Source organism: Eschrichtius robustus, chromosome 3 (genome assembly GCF_028021215.1).
Source record: "Eschrichtius robustus isolate mEscRob2 chromosome 3, mEscRob2.pri, whole genome shotgun sequence".
Taxonomy (NCBI): Eukaryota; Metazoa; Chordata; class Mammalia; order Artiodactyla; family Eschrichtiidae; genus Eschrichtius; species Eschrichtius robustus.
Window position 1 is genome coordinate 164099606 of NC_090826.1, and position 19923 is coordinate 164119528.

General features: G+C 36.5%; 2 protein-coding genes across 9 annotated transcripts in view; one reads left to right on the forward strand and one right to left on the reverse strand.

Annotated features, from left to right (window-relative positions):
- Nucleotides 1-689: 689 nt before the first annotated feature.
- TFB2M (transcription factor B2, mitochondrial) lies at nt 690-16042 on the reverse strand. 6 transcript variants are annotated; one of them, XM_068541710.1, is made up of 9 exons: nt 15925-15941; nt 15584-15732; nt 14800-14888; nt 11444-11597; nt 10963-11111; nt 8548-8637; nt 5899-5961; nt 2813-2964; nt 690-1361 (listed from the first exon to the last, which is right to left on the reverse strand). In XM_068541710.1, exons 4-9 carry the CDS (start codon nt 11499-11501, stop codon nt 1184-1186), a joined length of 690 nt encoding a protein of 229 aa, XP_068397811.1. In that variant the 5' UTR covers nt 11502-11597; nt 14800-14888; nt 15584-15732; nt 15925-15941; the 3' UTR covers nt 690-1183. The 6 variants fall into 6 exon arrangements, with proteins under 6 accessions (XP_068397811.1, XP_068397810.1, XP_068397807.1 ...); XM_068541709.1 differs by having other exon boundaries at nt 692-1361; nt 15900-16038; XM_068541707.1 differs by lacking the exon at nt 15925-15941 and adding an exon at nt 16023-16042 and having other exon boundaries at nt 694-1361; nt 15584-15812.
- A 247-nt stretch (nt 16043-16289) lies between these two features.
- CNST (consortin, connexin sorting protein) overlaps nt 16290-19923 on the forward strand; it is a 128505-nt gene continuing 124871 nt past the window's right edge. The window contains exon 1 of one of the 3 annotated variants that reach the window (XM_068541711.1): nt 16290-16421. The gene's annotated coding sequence lies outside the window, so the exon portion shown is untranslated. Of the gene's footprint in view, nt 16472-19923 lie in introns of all 3 variants that reach the window. The other 2 variants (XM_068541714.1, XM_068541713.1) reach the window with 2 other exon arrangements.

Sequence of the window (19923 nt, forward strand, 5' to 3'; positions counted from 1 at the left end):
GCTCTATAGCGCACGAGCCACAACTACTGAAGCCCGTGGGCCTGGAGCCCGTGCTCTGCAACAAGAGAAGCCACCCGCAGTGAGAAGCCAGCAGACAGGAACAAAGAGCAGCCCCCGCTTGACGCAACTAGAGAAAGCCCATGCGCAGCAACGAAGACCCAACACGGCTAAAAAAAATTAAAAAAAAAAAAAGGATTCAGAGTTTCTAGCTGGACTGAATTGTGAACCAAGGACAATAGTAGGGAAGTCGGGAAGAACTGGTTTGGCTAAGTGTTATTAAAAACACACACCTTACAAAGAGTTACTTACTAATAATATGCCTTAGGTATTATGAAGTGTTATAACAGCAAAGAAATCTAACAGAGGAGATTAGATGTCTCAGGTAAAATCTAGTAGCTTCTTCAAAGAGCTAAGAAAATAAATATTCTTAATTCCATTTAGGTTCATGTAAAGGTCTAACTTCAGATGAACTTTCTTGATGGAACAAAAATGCACGAGAGTTTTGAATAACACAGACTGAATTACTCACTGAAAGTACACTGACTATAAGTGACGGAATTTAAAGTGAATAAGTTAGGGTCAATTTTATGTTTGAACAGATAGGCACAAATTCTTATTACTTAAAATATTTTAATTTCTAAAAAAATTTAAACCATATTAAAATTTAAATAATTTCATTGTACAGTACTTGATAATACATTTCAACAAACTGAGAAGTAAAAAAACCCACTAAATCAGTTTACTTTCCAAGTTTAATTACGTACAAACTCTTCTGCTCCCCCAGGAGGATATAAAAATCAACAGTGAAAATGGAATATTTAAATATAACGTAAGATATTTGGCCAAAAGAATTTCTAAAACTAAATTTCATCTGCTAATACCCTATAACTACCAGTATGCTTATAGTAGATAGGAATTTAAAACAAAACAGATCCAATTTGATCAAATCCACCATTAACTGAAGTTTTCCTTTTATTCAGTTTGAATAAAATAGCAGCCATTATTTTATCCAATACAGTAATGGTATCAACGGCACAAGAAATGATCTGCCTAGCTGTGCAAAACAAGAACAGTTATCTTCTGTTGAGAGGATGTGAGCTTTTCAAACTCGGTTCTTTTTCATTTGTGCCATAATTTCCAAATAAATAAACAGCTCCGGTTAATGTCTTATCAGTCCACTTCTCTATATGATCACATCTTCCATGAAGTCATCATATAGCCACTTATAGTTATCATCTTTGTAACACTCTATGGTTTCAAAAAGGTGCTGAAAGTCTTCAGGGTACATATCTATTACTTTCACATCTTTATTTTTTTTAATTTGCTTCAATATATGCATTGCATCAATTGGACTCAATGAACTGCAAAATAAATACAAAGTAAATGTGCTTAATTCTTTATCATAACAACTGTCAGTTAATATTGATAGAGGCGGCTTCTAAGCCCAATTTAAAATGCCTAACTTATTATATATAATTAATCTTATTCAGTTTAATAGCCTGCCTATTATATATAGCTTTAACTATGTCTATTCCTAAAGTTTCATGGCTTGCCTGTAATGAAAAGAGCTGATTTAGGCTTTAACATGTTCTAATCAATTCTTAGGCAAAATTCTTTAACACTGCCTAAGGGTTTAACACTGCCCTTAAAAATTTTCTGCCTACCTTTCATCTTTTAATTCTCTTTGCAAAAATATTCTTAACTCCATTTAGGTTCATGTAAAAGTTTAATAAGTACAAACAGCAGAAACTACTGTTTGTTTTCAGAAGAGGAAATAATTTTCATATTTTTATATAACAATTACTGTGAATAAATTATAAAGCTTATTCTATTAGCCTAGCAAGAAACCACCAGTGAGCCTCTGACAATAACAAGTAAACAACTGTACTAAAATATTTTGGTGGAAAATATTTCCAATACTTTTTGACTGTGAATGGAATCTTGGTCACAGCTGTAAACATCCTTTCAATCCACAGGCTCTCCAAGGCAATTCTTAACATTTTAAACCACAGTTTACCATATGTATTCCTTAATTTCCTACACTCTTGGTATTTTCATTCAAAATAGCCACTATCACAAGGTGACAAGATGAAAAACAGATGACTTTTACTGGTCGACTGCCACTTTTAACATTTATTTTTACATAAATATTGTTCAATCATCAGCTCAGAGTTATACATTAAATGATGATCAAATTAATTAAAATGATTATTTATTTTGCCCACCCTCTGACAGTACTTTGAATGACGATGGGCTGATGAGTACATGGTAAAATGCGTAACTTACAGAACTGTACATATCAGCCCTATGTAAAAATTACATAGATACAAAGCAGGCAGTAACAGTATAGTTCTTATAAGGCTTTAGGTAGAAACACAGAATTTGATCCAGAGCAGGAGGACTAGGGTGGTATAATGATCTGTGCCTACTTTGGCTAGGAAACAGAACCACTAACGACAGGCAATGACAAGAGGTGGATGGTGGGAATGCTACCACTAATGCCGGGGCAAGCAGCCACTTCTTCATGTAGATTAATCCTGACAAAGATAAAACAAATTGTAGGCATCCCTGGTTGTTTTTCAAAGAAGAAAAAAAAAAAATTAAGCTCAGGAGATTATGTGGAAAATACATTTTCCTCAAAATGTGTACCGGCGAGAATGAAATATTTTGTAGAGACAAATAGATGAGTGAAAACATGGTACCTCACTGTTAATGAAGATATAAAAAATATAAAAAACAAAGCTCTAACGTGAAAGTACAATTCGCACATTAAGTTGCTACTTTTATATTTGCTTTTATTTTTCTTACTTACTGTAAATGGTCTATTAGCTTGGCACCGCGTTTCATAAAACACTGCCTTAACATGTGAAAAAACACATCGTAGTTAAAAGGTGTTAAGGTTCCCGTAAATAAATCTTTATGAGGAGTCAGTTGAATAAAACACAGGTTTTGTTCTAATGATTCCTGCAGAGAAAGGAAAATAAAATGTGTTAGTCATAAAATATTGCCAGTGCAAGACATTGTTCACTTACGCATTCAAGCTACCTTTTGGAAGAGGCAATCACAATACACCCTGCGTGTCCCTATAGGTTCTTTTTGGATGTGACAAGAATGCAAGGCCCCAACTGCCTCTTAACCTGGGCCATTCCTCAGGGTTGTTTGCAGTGAGTCACCTTGGGGGATGAGATAATGTCTCTCTATAGACTGACATTAATGTTTGCTAAAGAGAGGTGGGTTCCCCCAGCTCTGTGTTCCTCAGCTGCAGTGCAAACCCACTGCATGCACACCACCCAACTGCGCAATATCACATTATTCCACAGGACACAGGAATCTGTGTCTTTGCCCAGCACCCATGAAACAGTAACAGCTTATTAACTTGTAAGCAGGGAAAAATGAAATCCTAAACGTGACACTAGCATATGCTGAGTCTCTCCTGTATTTGAGGCATAACACCAGATCCTAAGCATAAAAAAGATTATTGCCTTATAATTTTTAGTTGGATTTTTAAAAAGTATAGGGTTAGCAAACTATGGTACATGGCCTGCCTGTTTCTGTATAATATGGAGCTCAGAACAGTTTTTACATTTATAGAGGATTCTTAAAAAAACAAACAAACAACAACAAACCCACAAAGAATATGGGACCTGCAAAGCATAAAATATTTACGCTCTGGCCCTTTACACAAAAAGTTTGCCAACCTGCTTTAGTATATAGTATTATACAGATTAAAATAAAAACTGTATGTGACTTGATGTAACATTAAGATGTTTTTTCCTCTAAAATTATTCCTCAGAACAGAGGGAGCCTTATGTTTGAGTTCTTAGGAAATCTCACATATTAGCTAGTAACCCCTTATTTACTTTATAATAAATACCTATGTATATACATATTTAAACATAAATACTGTTTGTGGAAGACATGTTGGCCAAAAAAAATTTCAATCAATTCTGGTTTCTAGTTTTGAATTCCTGTAGCTGAAGAAATTAGTAAAAAAGGAAGGCAATAAAATTTTAACATATTTAGCAATTATCAGTTAGGGAGGGGAATAACCTCACAATTGATAGCATTATATGTTGTTGTTAACAAGTCTTTTAAAGGTGACTTTATTTTTTATTTATTTTTAAAAATATATTTATTTACAGTAGTTGTGGCTCACAGGCTCTAGAGCGTAGGCTTGGTAGTTGTGGCGCAAAGGCTTAGTTGCTCTGCAGCGTGTGGGATCTTCCTGAACCAGGGCTCGAACCCCTGTCCCCTGAACTGGCAGGTGGATTCTTATCCACTGTCCCACCAGGGAAGTCCCTGGAAGGTGACTTTAAACAGCATCTTGTAAATAGATTTGGAGTTACAGATATAGGTTTACTTGATAAGTAGGGAAAAAACAACTTTCTTGATGTTCAATAAATGGTTATATGTAGCTTAGGAAAAAAGTTCCAGTGACAGCACGAAAACATGGCTTCAAAAAGTATAAACCTCAAACCACTTGGATGGAAATGAAGATCATGTGCTTTAAAAAAACTGTTAAATATCTAAAAGTGCTTCTATAACAATTATGAACACACTGACATCAGACATGTGAAATATCTGAATAAAATTTTCTCATAAAACATAACATTTGGTTATTTCATTTTCATCCCTAAAAGTTTATGCATTTATGTCGGCCAAAAAAATGTTTTAGCTTTTGACACTGTCATTGAGAAAATGGGAAAGTGTCCTATATGCAGGGTTATTAATTTCAGGGTCATTTGGATAAATTCCTACTGGTATCAAGCCAAAATGTATTACCCCTATTCTGTTTTGTGAGGCTACATAAATTATGTTTATGGATAGTGAAACAAAACTAAAATCACAATGACCACTGATTATTCTAAAATCAGAATATTTCTAAATTGATAATTTTCCTTTTTTCCTTTAGTGGCAAGAGCGAGAAAAAAACCAAAGTAGTAAGCAATGGGAAAGTCAGACTGAACTAATATGCTGAGATTAGGGAATCATTAGCATTTAATCCTGAAGTGGAACTTCTGAATTGAGTCCGAAAATTGTTTTTAAAACTTCAGCTACTTTATTACAACTTCACTATAAGTAGCCCTATATAATCTAAATGGAGGATCACTCTGTAACATAATCACTTTGGTTCTTTATGAAGGGAAAAAATAAACAAAAATTAAAGCCCAACCCCTAGGGTAAGAAACAACATGTACCTGTTAGTGAAATAAACCATTATAAGTAGTATTATTACATATCTGATTTATTAATAAGGTATAAAATCTTGTTTTCAGTTTATCAAATTAGATGAATAATCATTTTAATATTCATGCGTTTTCCAAATTTGAGAGGTATCTTCATTTCAAAAGTTAAAAATAGGAGTCAGGGGCTTCCCTGGTAGTGCAGTGGTTAAGAATCCACCTGCCAATACAGGGGACATAGGTTCGAGCCCTGGTCCAGGAAGATCCCACATGCCGCAACTAAGCCCGTGCGCCACAATTGCTGAAGCCCGTGTGCCTACAGCCTGTGCTCTGCAACAAGAGAAGCCATTGCAATAAGAAGCCCGTGCACAGCAACAAAGAGTAGCCCCCGCTCACCACAACTAGAGAAAGCCCGTGTGCAGCAATGAAGACCCAATGCAGCCAAAAATAAATAAATAAATTTATATATAAAAATAAAGTCAGAATCTGTGTTTAAGCCTATTGCTATGCTAGCATTCATTGTATAAACAGCTGAAAAATATAACTCCCTTCCAAAATAATTTGAATATATTAAAAACAATAAGATATGTTTAAAATATTTTCTAGATATTCTAAAATTAAAAATTTAAATAAATACAGAATACCAGATAATGTAAAAGAAAACAAAGACTGTTACATTAGAGGAAAAAAGGGAAAGGTATTCATTCGTTCTTACCCTATGCTTTTGCTTTGCCAGCTGCCCATTTGCGGTATATGTGCCAAATGATAAGCAAGACTCCTTGAGTGAAGATAAACAAAAAGAAAACATTTCTTTCAGTTCTCTTTGTGCAAAGTGCCCCACATTATTACTGCCTTTAAAAATGTCTTGCCTGAACAACAGAATGAATTAAAGCCAAGTCTCCAGTCTAACTGAATGTAAGAAAAACAACATGTGACAGTTAAATCATACACATTTCTCTCTCGTGTTTTTTGATAAAGAAAAGGGGAGTCAAAGGTCTATCCAAATACTGGTAACTCTATTACTTGCTTAGATTAAAGAGAGTTGCACTTAATGTAATTATGCAAATACATTCTAAAGTTATTTTTAATAGCCAGCATATTACAGTCACAATCAGTTTAGGGGCTATCAGATCAATTATGGGGATGTTTTTGTCCTACCTTAGTGAAAAAACCACTGATATGAATATGCTGGGACATATAAGGAGATAGACAAATAAAGAAACTTGTGTCCATTTTTAAAAGGATCATTACTTCCTTGTATCTAACTTTTGTACATACAATTTTGTATGTGAAGCAATTTTAAAAGATGACCCAACTGAAAAATTATTTTGTGTGTGTGTGTGTGTGTGTGTGTGTGTGTGTGTGTGTGTGTGTATATATATATATATATATATATATATATATATACACATATACACACATTAAATTCCAAAATAACAGCATTTGACACAGACTTAAAAGACTAAAACTTATAATATTGGATGTAAGGTTTGAAGGCTACTGTCAGAAACGATAATTTATTACTAATTGCAGTGGCAATTGATGTAGAATGAAAAATGCAATTGTTGCTCATCTGTGAAACTCCCAGCAGTTCCAGGAATGTCACTAAGTGGAGGAAGGCAAAGCAGCACCAGCAGCGGGCACTGCAGCTTCCCCCCACACTTGGTCTATCCACAGCAGTTTAGGGCACTGCAGTGGGCACAGAGAAGACCTCACTCCCATCCACCAAACCCACAGGAGAGGAAGACCTGCAAGACCTTGGGAATTGAATTCAACAACGGACCATCCAGTAGTAGATATATAATGGACAAATGTTAAAAATGCCGGGTCCAGAAAGACCTCTCCTTTCTGGAGGTTAGTAAATGGCAAAACTCAACATAGGGCTTTTGAAAACAAATACTGAAGAAAATGGTAACTATCCTGAAAGCTGAAGTCCTCAGAGGGCCTTCTATGAAGAAACTAGCCAAAAGCCAGGAAGAGAGAAGAGCTGAGATGAAAAGCCAACAGAATGAGAGGAGATCAAGTGGGGTTAAGAAAGGATTTTAGGGAAACCAAGAACTACAGTACCAAGATTACAATATGTAGTATAGGCAGAAAGCAGGGTCAGTGCCATGAAGGCTAAATGTGAAAAAGATTTCTGGGAATACAGAAAAAGGATGAGAGTATGACAGATACGAAAGACAAAGAACAGAGAGATCCAACCTAAGAGCCTGATACGTTTTAGAGGAAAAAAACCAGAATCGGAACAAAAGCTAAAATCAAATGAGATAACGTTCTAACAACTAAGTATGCACTGAAGGTCTTAATGTGTTCCTGGACAAAAGCAATGAAGAGACTACATGGAGAAACACTCTTTTAAAATTAAACCAATATATCCTTGGAAGAACAAGGGCTCATAAAATACACAAACATATTCCTTATAAAAACAATTTGATATATACTCTAGTCTACTAAAATAAAAAAAGAGAATGGGTAAATTATGGTATGAAAGAAATGGTATTTATTATTTTTTTCTTATGCTTTTAGGCCTCTATTAAAAATGGCAGACACACACATACACACACACACACACACACACACACACACACAAAATGGTAGACACTAGTCACATGTGGCTACTGAACATGTGAAATGTGTCCAGTCTGAATTGGTTGTAAGTGTAAAATATACAATGGATTTTTAGTACACAGAAAAGAATGTAAATTATGTAATAACTAATTTAAAAATATTACACACTGAAATAATGTTTTGAATTGAGAAGATTCAATAAAACATAATATTAAAATTAATTTCACCTGTTTCTTTTTTACTTTTCATAACCTGGCTACTAAAAAAAATGTAAAACTACAATGTGGCTTGTATTGCCTTCCTATTAGGCAACTCTGATCTTGCCTAAGGAAATGAACTAAAAAGGGGAATGCTCTATAATGAGGTATTAAGTAGTCATTAAAAATTTAAGAAAAATGTTTACATAGAAGGGAAAAAAAATCTTATAATGAACTATTAGCTATTAAATGAAAAAATAATATAATCTCCTCTACACAAAAAAGAAAAAAAAAAAACAGGAAAAATAAAAAATTGAAATTACGCCACAAACATCAATAGTGACCTCTGGGTGGTAGAACTGTAGTGATGATTTTTAAAATTCTTTTCTTTCTTTAACATGTCTCACATTTTTATAATGAGAATATATTATTTTTATAATGAGAGAAGTATATAAATATTTGTGACAGAAAAACATCAGTACAGTGCTCTATTATCTTAAACACTTGGGATAAATAATAAAATTAATCTGGTCACAGAAATACAGGCTCTTTGAAAAACCATGAAGTTTTTTGTTGAAATTTAGAAGGATTTTACTCACTGTATGCAAGAGCTTAATCCCACAAGCTATTTGACAGAGCACACTTAATGCTTGATACAAGCCTGGATTTTGGGGATTTGCCATTATTTTCTAGTAAAAGGAAAATAGAAGTTACATGTTATACATAGCTATAGCCAATCAGTCAAAATCATATGTCAGATCTTAATACCTTAATGATATCTACAAATGAAATAAAATTAGAATTAAATGCAGAATCTTAACCATTTCAAAGAAGAGAAAGTCTTCTTAAACTTTCATATTGAAATATATCATCATGTACACTTAAAATATAATGTATTTGAGACTGATTTCCTTTAACCATATCACCTATCAGGGCAAATTCTCATTAAACAAAAAGTGACACAGAAGTGTATAATTACTGTGGTGAAGGGTAAGTGTGATAGAAACGTGCATTAGCTGGGCTATTAAATTTTGAGTCAAGAATTACTTAGGCTGACACTTGAGGATCAGAGGTTACCTCACTGAATGAAAGGGCACTACAGAGAGAGAAAACCAAATGTGAAAAGGTCCATGGTAAAAGAAACATTAGAACATTCTACTGGTAGCAAGATGAAACCTGACAAAGCATTTCCTATTTCTCTTCCTTTCATTCCTTCATGTATGCACACAGCCTCAAGGCTCTGAGTCCCCTGCTCTCTTCCAGGGACAGTCACTATTTACTTACTATTTGGATCTTGGTAAGCAAATCATCCTTTCATCTCTTGCTTTCATCTCCCGCCACCCCCCATCTCAACCCAGAGTTCTCTTATATACAAATAAGCATTTCCAGTTATCTTGGATTATAAGATTAATAACATGAAGCATTCTGGGCAGCAAAGAAACATAACTCTCAAGGACTTCAGGAAGCCCTTTGATTTCAAAGAATAAAAAGTCTAAAACCCTATGTTCACTACAGCGTTATTCACAACAGCCGAGAAAGGTATATAACCTCAGTGTCCACTGGTAGATGAATGGATAAAGAAGATGTATATGTTTTACGTATACATATACACACACACATACAACTCAGACATAAAAATGAATGAAATCTTGCCATTTTTGACAACATGGATGGATCTAGAGAGTATTATGCTATGTGAAGTAAGTCAGACAAAAGAAGATAAATACTATATGATTTCACTTACATGTGGAATCTAAAAAACAAAACAAATGAACAAACATAAAAACAGAAACAGAGTCACAGATAGAGACAACAGAAGGTTGCTAGAGATGAGGGGGTGGGGGAATAAGTGAAACAGATGACGGAGATTATGAGGCACACTCTTCCAGTTACAAAATAAATGAATCAGGGGGATGAAATGTACAGTGTGGGAAATATAGTCAATAATAATATAATATCTTTGTATGATGATAGATGGTAATATATAGACATATCATCATTTTGTAATATATAGACATATCAAATCACCATGTTGTATAGCAGGAACGAACACAATGTTTAGGTCAATTATATTTCAAAAAACAAACTCATAGAAAAAAATCACATTTGTGGTTACCAGAGGCAGGGGTGGAGGGGAGGGGGAATTGAATGAATGTGGTCAAAAGGTACAGACGTCCAGTTATGTAGTGTACAACTACATAATTAACACTGTGGTATGTTACATATGAAAGTCGTTAGAGAGTAAATCCTAAGAGTTCTCATCACAAGGAGAAATATTTTTTTATTTTGTGTCTATACGAGAGGATGGATGTTCACCACACTTATTATGGCAATCATTTCATGATGTATGTAAGTCAAAACATTGTACTATATACCTTAAACTTATACAGTGCAACATGTCAATTATATCCATTGACGGAAACGGATAAACAAAAGGTGGTGGGGTGGTGTCTAACTATATAATGGAATAGTATTCAGCCTTAACAAGGAATGACATTCTGACACATGCTACAACTTGGATGAACCCTAAAGACAGTATGCTAAGTGAAATAAGCCAGACACAAAGTGGAATACTGTATGATTCCATTTACATGAGGTACATAGAATAGTCAAATTCATAGAAACAGAAAATAAAACAGTGGTTACCAGGGGCATAGGGGAGGGGGGGAGATGGGGAATTAATGTTTAATGGGTACAGAGTTTCAGTGCGGAATGATGAAAAAGTTCTGAGAAGAGATGGATGGTAATAATAGTTGTACCACAATGTGAATGTACTTAATGCCACTGAACTGTACATTTAAAATAGTTAAAATGGTAAACTTTATGTTATATATATTTTATCACACAAAAAACCTTTTAAAAATAATACCTAAAGAATGCTCTATAAAATTTAAAAACAACCTTAGTACTCTCAAATGTCATGAGCCCAAATTAAAATCACAGAGATTAAGACTACTCTGAGAAAAATCGCAGAACATTTAAAACAAAAAATTAGGTACTTGTTAATAACCTACCCGGCATTCCTTTTCAGTAATAAACAAATTTAGTTCTACTCGTCCATATTTATATACAGAAGTACAGGAATATAGGTCATGTAAAAGTTTCCAAAGTGCATTTCTCTCATTTTTAGGTGGTAAGATCCCAATTGCTTTTAAAGGGGCACCTGTTAAGAATACAAGCAAAAATATTTAAATAAATTCTTAACACTTTTTTCCTACGACCATATTTTACTGAGTCAAATTAGGTTAACAAACTGTATTACTTTAAGGTTATTTCGATCAAAACTAAGCCTTAGCATCTTTCCTTGATCTGGAACTTGACTTTCACAGAACTGCTGATTGTATCTAGGTGAGGGAAAAGCCATATTCAACTTAAGAGCAACCACCCATAAACTGTGTAATATAAACATTTACACAAATCTCAACAAACCTGGTGTACTGCTAGAGAAAGCTGACAAATTATAAGGTACTTGCTTTACTGAATGACAAAAATCACCTTTTGACCAAGGCTGTGCTTCTATTCCCAAATACTGAAAAAGCATATCTGAAGTCATAATGGGAGGTGTTAGTATTCCACGACTTCTAGGATCCAGTTTAAAGAAGTCACAGTAGACCACTTCTAGTCTTCCATTCACCTTTTTTCCTAAGGACTAAAGAGAGACAGAGAGAACATGTTTAGAAATTTCAGTGTTAGGCAGACCTTGTAACAATTCCAAGATCTACTTCAAAAAGTAATTCTTATAAAAACTATTGCTACCTCAATAAAGATGCAAAGAAAACATTACTAACATACCCTAAAATGTAACAGTTAATAGAAATCAATTAATGTCTTAAAAGTGAACACAATATTACCAAGAAAAAGCCCCCAAAATAGAAACCTTCAACAAATTATTACATATCCTTTTACTTTCTTTATCTAAATGGCTTCCGTTATTCAGAGCTGTGATTCATCTGCTAGTCAAGGGAAGATGTTTTAACAGAAAATAACAATAAAACCATTAAAGTGAAAGGCAGATAGATTCAAGAGAGTATTCCTTTTTTCCAGAACAGTTTAGTTAGTCCTTCACCAAATGAACTTAGCTCACTGTGTAGGTCACTCTCCGTTTTCCTCTTGTTCATTTACTTTTCTTAAAGACAGAGCCAACTATAGAAGGAAAGCTCCCTGCACACTAGAAGACGTCCAATATATCTCAATCTTTTTACTGCCCTAATGTGCTCACCTGGCAGTAGCACTGGAGAACTTAGTAGTGAGAATAAGTGTTAGCTATAGACCCTACAAACTTAATTCGAAGTTACAAAAAATCAAATAGAAGAGAGCAATGTTTTGATGTGCACACTGAGGTTCTCATGCACAGAAAATTCTACTGGTATTTATCAAGGTTTCAGTGAATTTGCAATTTAAAGTTATGAGTTAAAAAACCTAAGTTTTCTTAACCGTTTGAATTCAACCTGTAAATATGGTTCTATTCCTAAATTTAGTAAATTTTAATGATTACTTTCAAGGGGACCCTTGAAAAAAACTAGTGAAAGGAACAGACTGGAGGTGGAAACCATATATTTTTGGTCATGTTAATTTTGAGATGCCTATTAGGTGATTCAAGTGGAGATGCAGGTAGGAAGTTATAGACCTGAATACTGAAGTCCAGGCTGAAGACATAAATGTGCTGAAATAAGACAGTTTACCACAAAAGCTGATGTCCCTTCAACTGAACACATACAGATATTTCTGCAGCAACAGTCTTCACAATTCAAATGAGATATATCACGATTTATTATTATTTTGGTTTTTTTAAAGATATTTTATCTTTTTTAAAAAATTGAAGTGTAGTTGATTACAATATTGTGATTTATTATTATTACACAACACAATTGGCAACATGTGTATCTCTAGCACATCCATATAGGAAAACAAACCGTTCCTGCTTGAAACATTGTTAATGTGAAGTCCCAGGAATTTTATCAGAGAAATGGAGTAGGGTGAGAGAGATTTTTTTTTTTAAACTAATTAATTAATTAATTAATTAATTAATTTCTGGCTGTGTTGGGTCTTCATTGCTACGTGCGGGCTTTCTCTAGTTGCAGCGAGCAGGGGCTACTCTTCGTTGTGGTGCGTGGGCTTCTCATTGCGGTGGCTTCTCTTGTTGTGGAGCATGGGCTCTAGGCACGCATGGGCTTCAGTCGTGGCACGCAGGCTCAGTAGTTGTGGTTCGCAGGCTCTAGAGTGCAGGCTCAGCTGTTGTGGCGCATGGGCTTAGTTGCTCCACAGAGTAGGGATCTTTCTGGACCAGGGATCGAATGTGTGTCCCCTGCACTGGCAGGTGGATTCTTATCCACTGCACCACCAAGGAAGTCCATGGGATTTTAAATTTAGATTAAAATCCAGAGTCAAGCATTATCCTTGAAAATAATTTTGGTTCTTAGGAGCAAAATTGTGAGCCTTTGGGTGGCTAGAAGCACTGTCTGCTAAGAGCACCACTTCAAGGCCCTGATTCAGGGCCGCAAAGGTTCTACATAAATGATTACTTCTCTTTTATTCTTGCAAATATACATGAATTCACACAAAACTTTGAATGGCTTTTCACTTTACAATGAGTGAAAGAATGTGTACTAATGGCTGAGCTCAGGTTAGTGCTGAGAGGGTGGAGGGGGAATAGGGAGTTAGACGTTTAAATTTTGTGCTTATGTTAACAGCTTCAGAAACATTTTATGACTGATATTCCTGTAAGAAATACTGTAAGGAATTCTCTAGTCCCTATTCACTCTATTTCATTGATTCAACTGTTTTTAAATTGATACTGTTATCCTGATCTTATAGAAAAGCAACCATTGTGTTACAGGATAACAAACTGTAAACAGAAGGACATTTTAATACCACCTTAATTATTTTGTGAACATGCAGATTAATCTTTAAAAGTACCCCCCTTTAAAGACCAAGATAAGAGCTATCTTGTTTTTAATTTCCGGGTTGAAATTACAGATGGCTATGTTTACTAAATCACATTTCATGATCTTGAATCTTTGAATAATTTTATGGGTTCTTTTTCTCTTCATGTTTTTGGAATTCCAGCAGATTTAACATCAATTAAATAATCTGAATGCAAAAACCTTGAATTTTTTCAGTTGTAGAAAAACAACCATCTAATGTGATAGTTATATTAAAAAAAGCAGGATTTTGTATACATTTTCATCATTTTTTGTTGTCATCTTGCACTTTCAGATAACACTATTTTACATGGTTTCAGGAAGTTGGCACAGAGAAGTATAAGTTTCCTGAATTGAATCAAAAGATTTATAAAGGAGGGAAGGAGAGAAAGAAAAAGAGGCTGGCAATGATGCAAGGAATTTCCACTTTACTGTTATGTGAACTTGTCAGCTATACATGAAGCCAAATTCACTAAAAAATCCATTTGGATAATGCCTTTACTCCATGCAATTTATTCTGAATACACCAAACTTTTCTTGCCTCTGAAACCCTAAGTCCAGAGTTAACACAGTCCCATTAACCTAATTTTAGCATTCCAATTAGATTCTAAGCTCACTTATCCCCTTCTAAGAAAGAAGAGGCACAGCATAGCCTGCTAGAACGAGGAAACAAGCCTAGAGATACCAGTTATACATTTTGTTCAGTCACCCATCTGTAGCAGAGCTAGAACCAGAAAAAAAGTCTCTGAATCCATCTTTCAGTCATTCAACAATCATTGATACTGTGTTCTAGTCACTGGGGCTAACAAGATAGGGCATAGCCCCTAAAAGTGATTGTTTAAAAATAAACTGTGTGCTTAATTTTACTTCCCTAAACCACTCAAAGGTAGCTGATTGAACAATAAATTATTTTTAGAAACAAAAATATACCTTCAATTGTGGAATAAAAGTCTTGTCACTTTCAAGGGCAATCACTTTGGCACCACTTTCAAGCAATGCTCGCGTCAGGATTCCAGGACCTAGTGTATTAACAGAACGAAAAGTTTATTTGCAAAAGAAACAACATAATCTTTTTCAATATCAAAGAAATTAGATGTTTTACCTGTATGATATAATTTTAATTCTCACAACATTCCCAAAGTGGATATTACACTCCTGATTTACATATAAGGAAACTGCGGATTAGATACAGTCACTTGACTCCACCATCACAACTGGAACGTGGTGCTGCTTGGCTTTGAATCCATTCCGTCAAAGACTGCAAAACCTGTGCTCTTTACAATGTTTCACTACCTCTCAAGAAAAAACAAACAAACAAAGAAAAAAGTTGCCTCTAGCTTACCACTTACTCATAGACTCTCTGGATACTTTATCATCAAAGATATTGCCAAATCTAAACAGAACTGACTCTCCATGATAGGAAATGGTGCTTAAAAAAATTATTTTTCAAGAAGTCTATAAATGTTGTGTTCCCAGCATCCTGCTGCAGTCTATAGAATATGCACGAAAGGGTAAGATAAAAGTTCTTCTGGGAAGATGGTGAAATCTAAGAGCATGTTTTATCAAAATATTTTGTAAAGTGCAAACTGCAACAGAAATATCTCGTGGAGTGACGATTAACAAAGGCCACATAAGCTGCTTAAAGGAAGGGGCCATGTTTTATACAGTCTGCAGAAGTGAACATCCAAGAAAATGAAGTCCACGAGGGTCTCACCTGGATTGCACTCCAGGAATAGCTGGCAAGATTTTCGTTTTCCCCGTAGGATCCGCACCAAGGTCTCAGCCACTCTTGGGCTGGTTATGTACCGCTTGGTCTCTGAGCGGCATCTGTACACACGCGAGGACGATTTTCCGAATCCCACACTGGGCATCAGGTGCGGGTAGTAGTCAGACAAGCCACGGCGGTTCCCCGCCGGGACGTCCATCCACCTCACCGCTCCCGACTTCAAAATGCAAAAGCGCGCAGCGTGGGTCAAGGCTGACAGCATCAGCCGCGAGGGAAGTCCCACCCCTGGGACCCACATTCTCACCCTCTAAGGCCTGTCCCAGTGTTACCCAGAGTCGTCACATCGTCGACGAACTCCATACAAGGAAGCCCACGTGCAACATCTCCCGACCTCGGGTCTAGGCCGGCGGAAGTAAACACTCCAAACCTTGAGGGCGAACGACCTCTCCATCTTGCGTTTGCCGTCACTTCCGTTTCCGTCCCGGCGCAGACGCCCGAGGACTGTGAGTGGACGGCCGAGGAGAGAGACGGACCATCCAGGCGGTGTCTGAACTCGAACTCTATGGTCGTCCGTCCTCTGCGCCTCCTCTCTAGCCATCCGCGCTCTATGCTCCGCGGTCGCGAGCGGCCGGCCACCAGCCAGCCAGCCAGCCGGGAGGGGTGCGCAGAGGGAGGCGGGGCGGGAAGGCGAGAGGTGTCTCCTCCACTCGAGCGGCGGGAGACCCGAGCAAGCTCTGTGACAGCTGGTCGGCCGCCATGTCAGCAAGCGGGGCTGGAAGCGGATCCGGCGCCCGGCGGTAGCCCTCCTTTCGTCTCCGGTTCCCAGGTGAGGAGAGGAAGAGCGGGACGCAGCTGGCCGGCCGGCTCGCGACTAGGGTAAAGCCTTTGGGAACCCCCTCATTGCTCCCCCGGCGCTGTCTTCCTCCGGCGGCGCCGCCTCTGCCCTCTCGGTGCGGTGGAGCCCTGTTCCCTCACCTCCTCCCTTTCTGCGCTCTCCTGTTTCCCTCTCTTCTGTCGCCGCCGTGGCCTCTTCCTGCGCAGCGCGCCCATTTCTCCCTCCCTAGGGCACTCGCGCCAGGAGTCGTTCCTCGCCCGGCTCCCCACGGAGCCTGCGGCTTCCACGGCGCCTCTGTTCCTTTTTGTCCTGTTGCCCACAGCCGTGTCTCTCCACCCCTGTGGGTGGTTTTATTTTCCTTCATACCTGTTTTCTTCCCCTCACCACTTAGGTTGCCAAGAAGCACCTAGTGTCTCCCTTCCGTTCCTCCCTCTGGGCCAATATTTATCTTAGTTTTTATTTTTATTTGCGCGTTTATAAGATTTAAAGTTAAGATAAAAAAATAAGATTGAAAAGTTTAAAATTCCTTCCAGAGCTTGAAAACATTAAAGTCTTAGGATGCTTATTTTGTTGCCTTTGTAAACTTAGTCAAACACATTGTACTGTGGAATACAGTTTAAAAGACCGATTCCAAAGACTCTAAAAATAGGATGCTCTAATGGAAATTTTGGCAGTCTTTTTACCTATTGGACAGTGATAGAAGACTCAATTCTTTGAGAGCGATTTCAGTATTTAAGAATTATACTCAGAAAGAGCTTTACCCATCACCCTTTCCACCAAGGCAGGAAACTGCAGCCATTCAACTTCCTATTTTAAAATATGTACAGTCCTTTCTGCGTACCTTACTGGGAGCGTAATTGAGCTTGGCATTTTAAATGTACAAGGAAAAGGTTCCTAAGGAATGTATCGCCTAGCAAATAGAAGTCTGAAGATTTATTCAGCTGATGAATATCAAATGGATAAAGAATTGATGGCCAAGTATGGCCTTTTTCGGGTTGTAAATTTGTTAGGACACCGTAGAAAGTGTCTTGTCAACTGTTGTGGAAGCCCTGGCAACCCTTTGGTCTTAATTTTTTTTAGTTCTTTTTTTAATGCAGTTTCCCCATTGACAACTCTAGAAGTTATTCTTGCATCCTCTGAACGCCTGAGAGAGCTCCACACCCCCGATCCTTTTACTGAGCTGTCTCCCCATCTCTCCTTATAAAAATATTTCTGTACATTCAGAAATACACTGGATTTTTTTCCCCAAGAGCCCTTGAGGCCTAAATATTTTAAAAATCAAAGCAGAAAGATCTATTACGGTAGAGGAAGAAATGGTTCACTCATAGAACTGTGTTGTTGAATTTCTCACGTTTAAAATATACTTTAAAAACTTGTGGTAAAAAATACCTACCTTAAAATATGCTTTCTTATTTTATAATATTTGTGGACCAGAGGTAACCTACTCAACCCTAGAGAAATTAATGTCGTTTTTAATTTTGCTTTTGAGTGGTGTTATATTCTTTTGATTTTGGAAAAGAGAATTAGGTTATGGTAATTATTTCCCTTTTTATAGTGTTAATGGTTTGTTTGTGGTTGATGATGATTGAATAATAAAAGAGACAGAGTCTTACACATTTTATTTTTCTGAGGTCCCAGGTGCTAGAAATGACAGAAATATCCATTTCCCTTAAAAATGAACCTTATAATCAGCATTTAGACCTACTTTATTAGAAAAACCTTGTTTGTATATTTCCCATCTTATTTTCTTAAGAGGTGTAGTTTTTGCATCCTGTGCTATTTTTGCCTTTTTGAAGTAATGTAATATCTATTTAGTGGTGTCAGGCAAAGTGATTCTACTATTTTTACACTAGTCTTAAGTTATTTTTTTTTATTATCCCAGTTTAATTGACAGAGAAGTCAAAATACTGATTTTTCTTTTTACTTTTATATGGCACTTGTAATTGGGAAATGCCAATCAGAATTTAGGCTGTGGGTCTACAGTAGTGCTGTCCAGTAGAAATATAATACAAGCTATATGAGCAATTTAAAGTTTTCTAGTCACATTAACAAAGTAAAAAAGAAGTAGGTGGAATTAATTTTAACATATTTGATTTGACTTCTATATATATCATTTCAACATGTGATCAGTTTTAAAAGTTAATGATGAGAGGTTTTACATTCTGAATTTACATACTGAATCTGCAAAATCTCATGTGTATTTTACATTTACAGTACATCTGAATTCCAACCAGCTACATGTCTTAGCTGGTGGCTAAGACCTTATTGGGCAGCACATATCTATAGGATTACTGTGTGATTCTTAAGATACCTTCTTACCCTGAGAGTCTGGGGTAAATTCTGTGGAGTAAATTTAAAAATCTTTTTCCTAAAGTGCTGGGATATTCAAACTGAGAAGATTCTAGCAGGATGAAAGTCCCAAAAAGTCTCTTCCTCTTTGTGTTGACTGTGTTAATACTGAGGAGGATTAACAGGTGCCCTGTGCTTGTTTAGTGAGTGTCATAAGATGTATAGAGCGCTCAGTCATTTCCGGGTGTGTCACGGTTACAGTTAATTACATCTGCGTGTCAGCAATGTCTCAAGACACTGTATGAGTCTTTGTCTACTATATCTGTTGGTATTAAGTAGGGAGAACTTGAAAACATATGAGAAGTTTGAACTTTATGGTGAACGGGTAGAGTACCCACTGTTGGAGGCTTATTTTCTGAATCAGTTTCAGGTATGGCTAAGAGTTCTGTAAATGCGCTTCTATATATGATGTTGTTATTAAAGGAAAGATAAAATCTTTTTAGCAAAAACTAGGAAGGAAGAGGGTATGTTTTTTGGCTCTAAAACACTGGGAGCCTGAGTAATAGCAAAACACACACGTGTGTGGTGGTTTGGTTAAACTGTAAAGGGAATATGGCAGTTTTTTAGAGAACGCTACTGACATACTGACTAGGAATGTGTTTTAAGTTGTGTTTGCAACAGATGTGGTGATTTGCACCATCTCTTGTTCAGAGCTGTTATAACTTAAAGATAACCCTCTTTGAAAGGTAACTGCAGCTCACTGACTTCAGTGGGGATCAATAGGACCCATCATCGTTCTTATCTTGATGTCTGTATTCTGATAAAATTACCTAAATACTATTTTAGCTGTTCTTTTACATTTACGTTTAATGTCAAAATTTACTTGAAGGCCTAACTAATATTCAGTATAATTTAATATGAGCAACATGCCTCCTCCACAACTTTTATGGTATAAAGAAATCTTAAATTACCTGATCAGTAACAAACTCCCTCTGTAAAACCTAGTCAGTATAAACCTAGCACAGTGTTGGCAGTGTGTGGAGTGTTAAAGGATCAAAGACAGATTTGGGGAAGGGGATAGTTATTGTATGTTGCTTGTTTCGTGAGAGGTGCATACACATTATGTAGGAAAACAGAGCATTTTCATTTGTCTTTAAATATAGATAGCTATCCATTGACACCATTTTAGTTGGATAAGAGAGGG

Bases quoted from the DNA above. Each gene is read 5' to 3' on its own strand.
- TFB2M (XM_068541705.1), bottom strand. From the start codon at position 15,893: ATGTGGGTCCCAGGGGTGGGACTTCCCTCGCGGCTGATGCTGTCAGCC. The intron at 14,889-15,583 runs GTGAGACCCTCG...TTAATACACTAG, and splicing joins ATTCCTGGAGTGCAATCCAG to GTCCTGGAATCCTGACGCGA. The intron at 8,638-10,962 runs GTAGGTTATTAA...TCCTTTTACTAG, and splicing joins TTACTGAAAAGGAATGCCGG to AAAATAATGGCAAATCCCCA.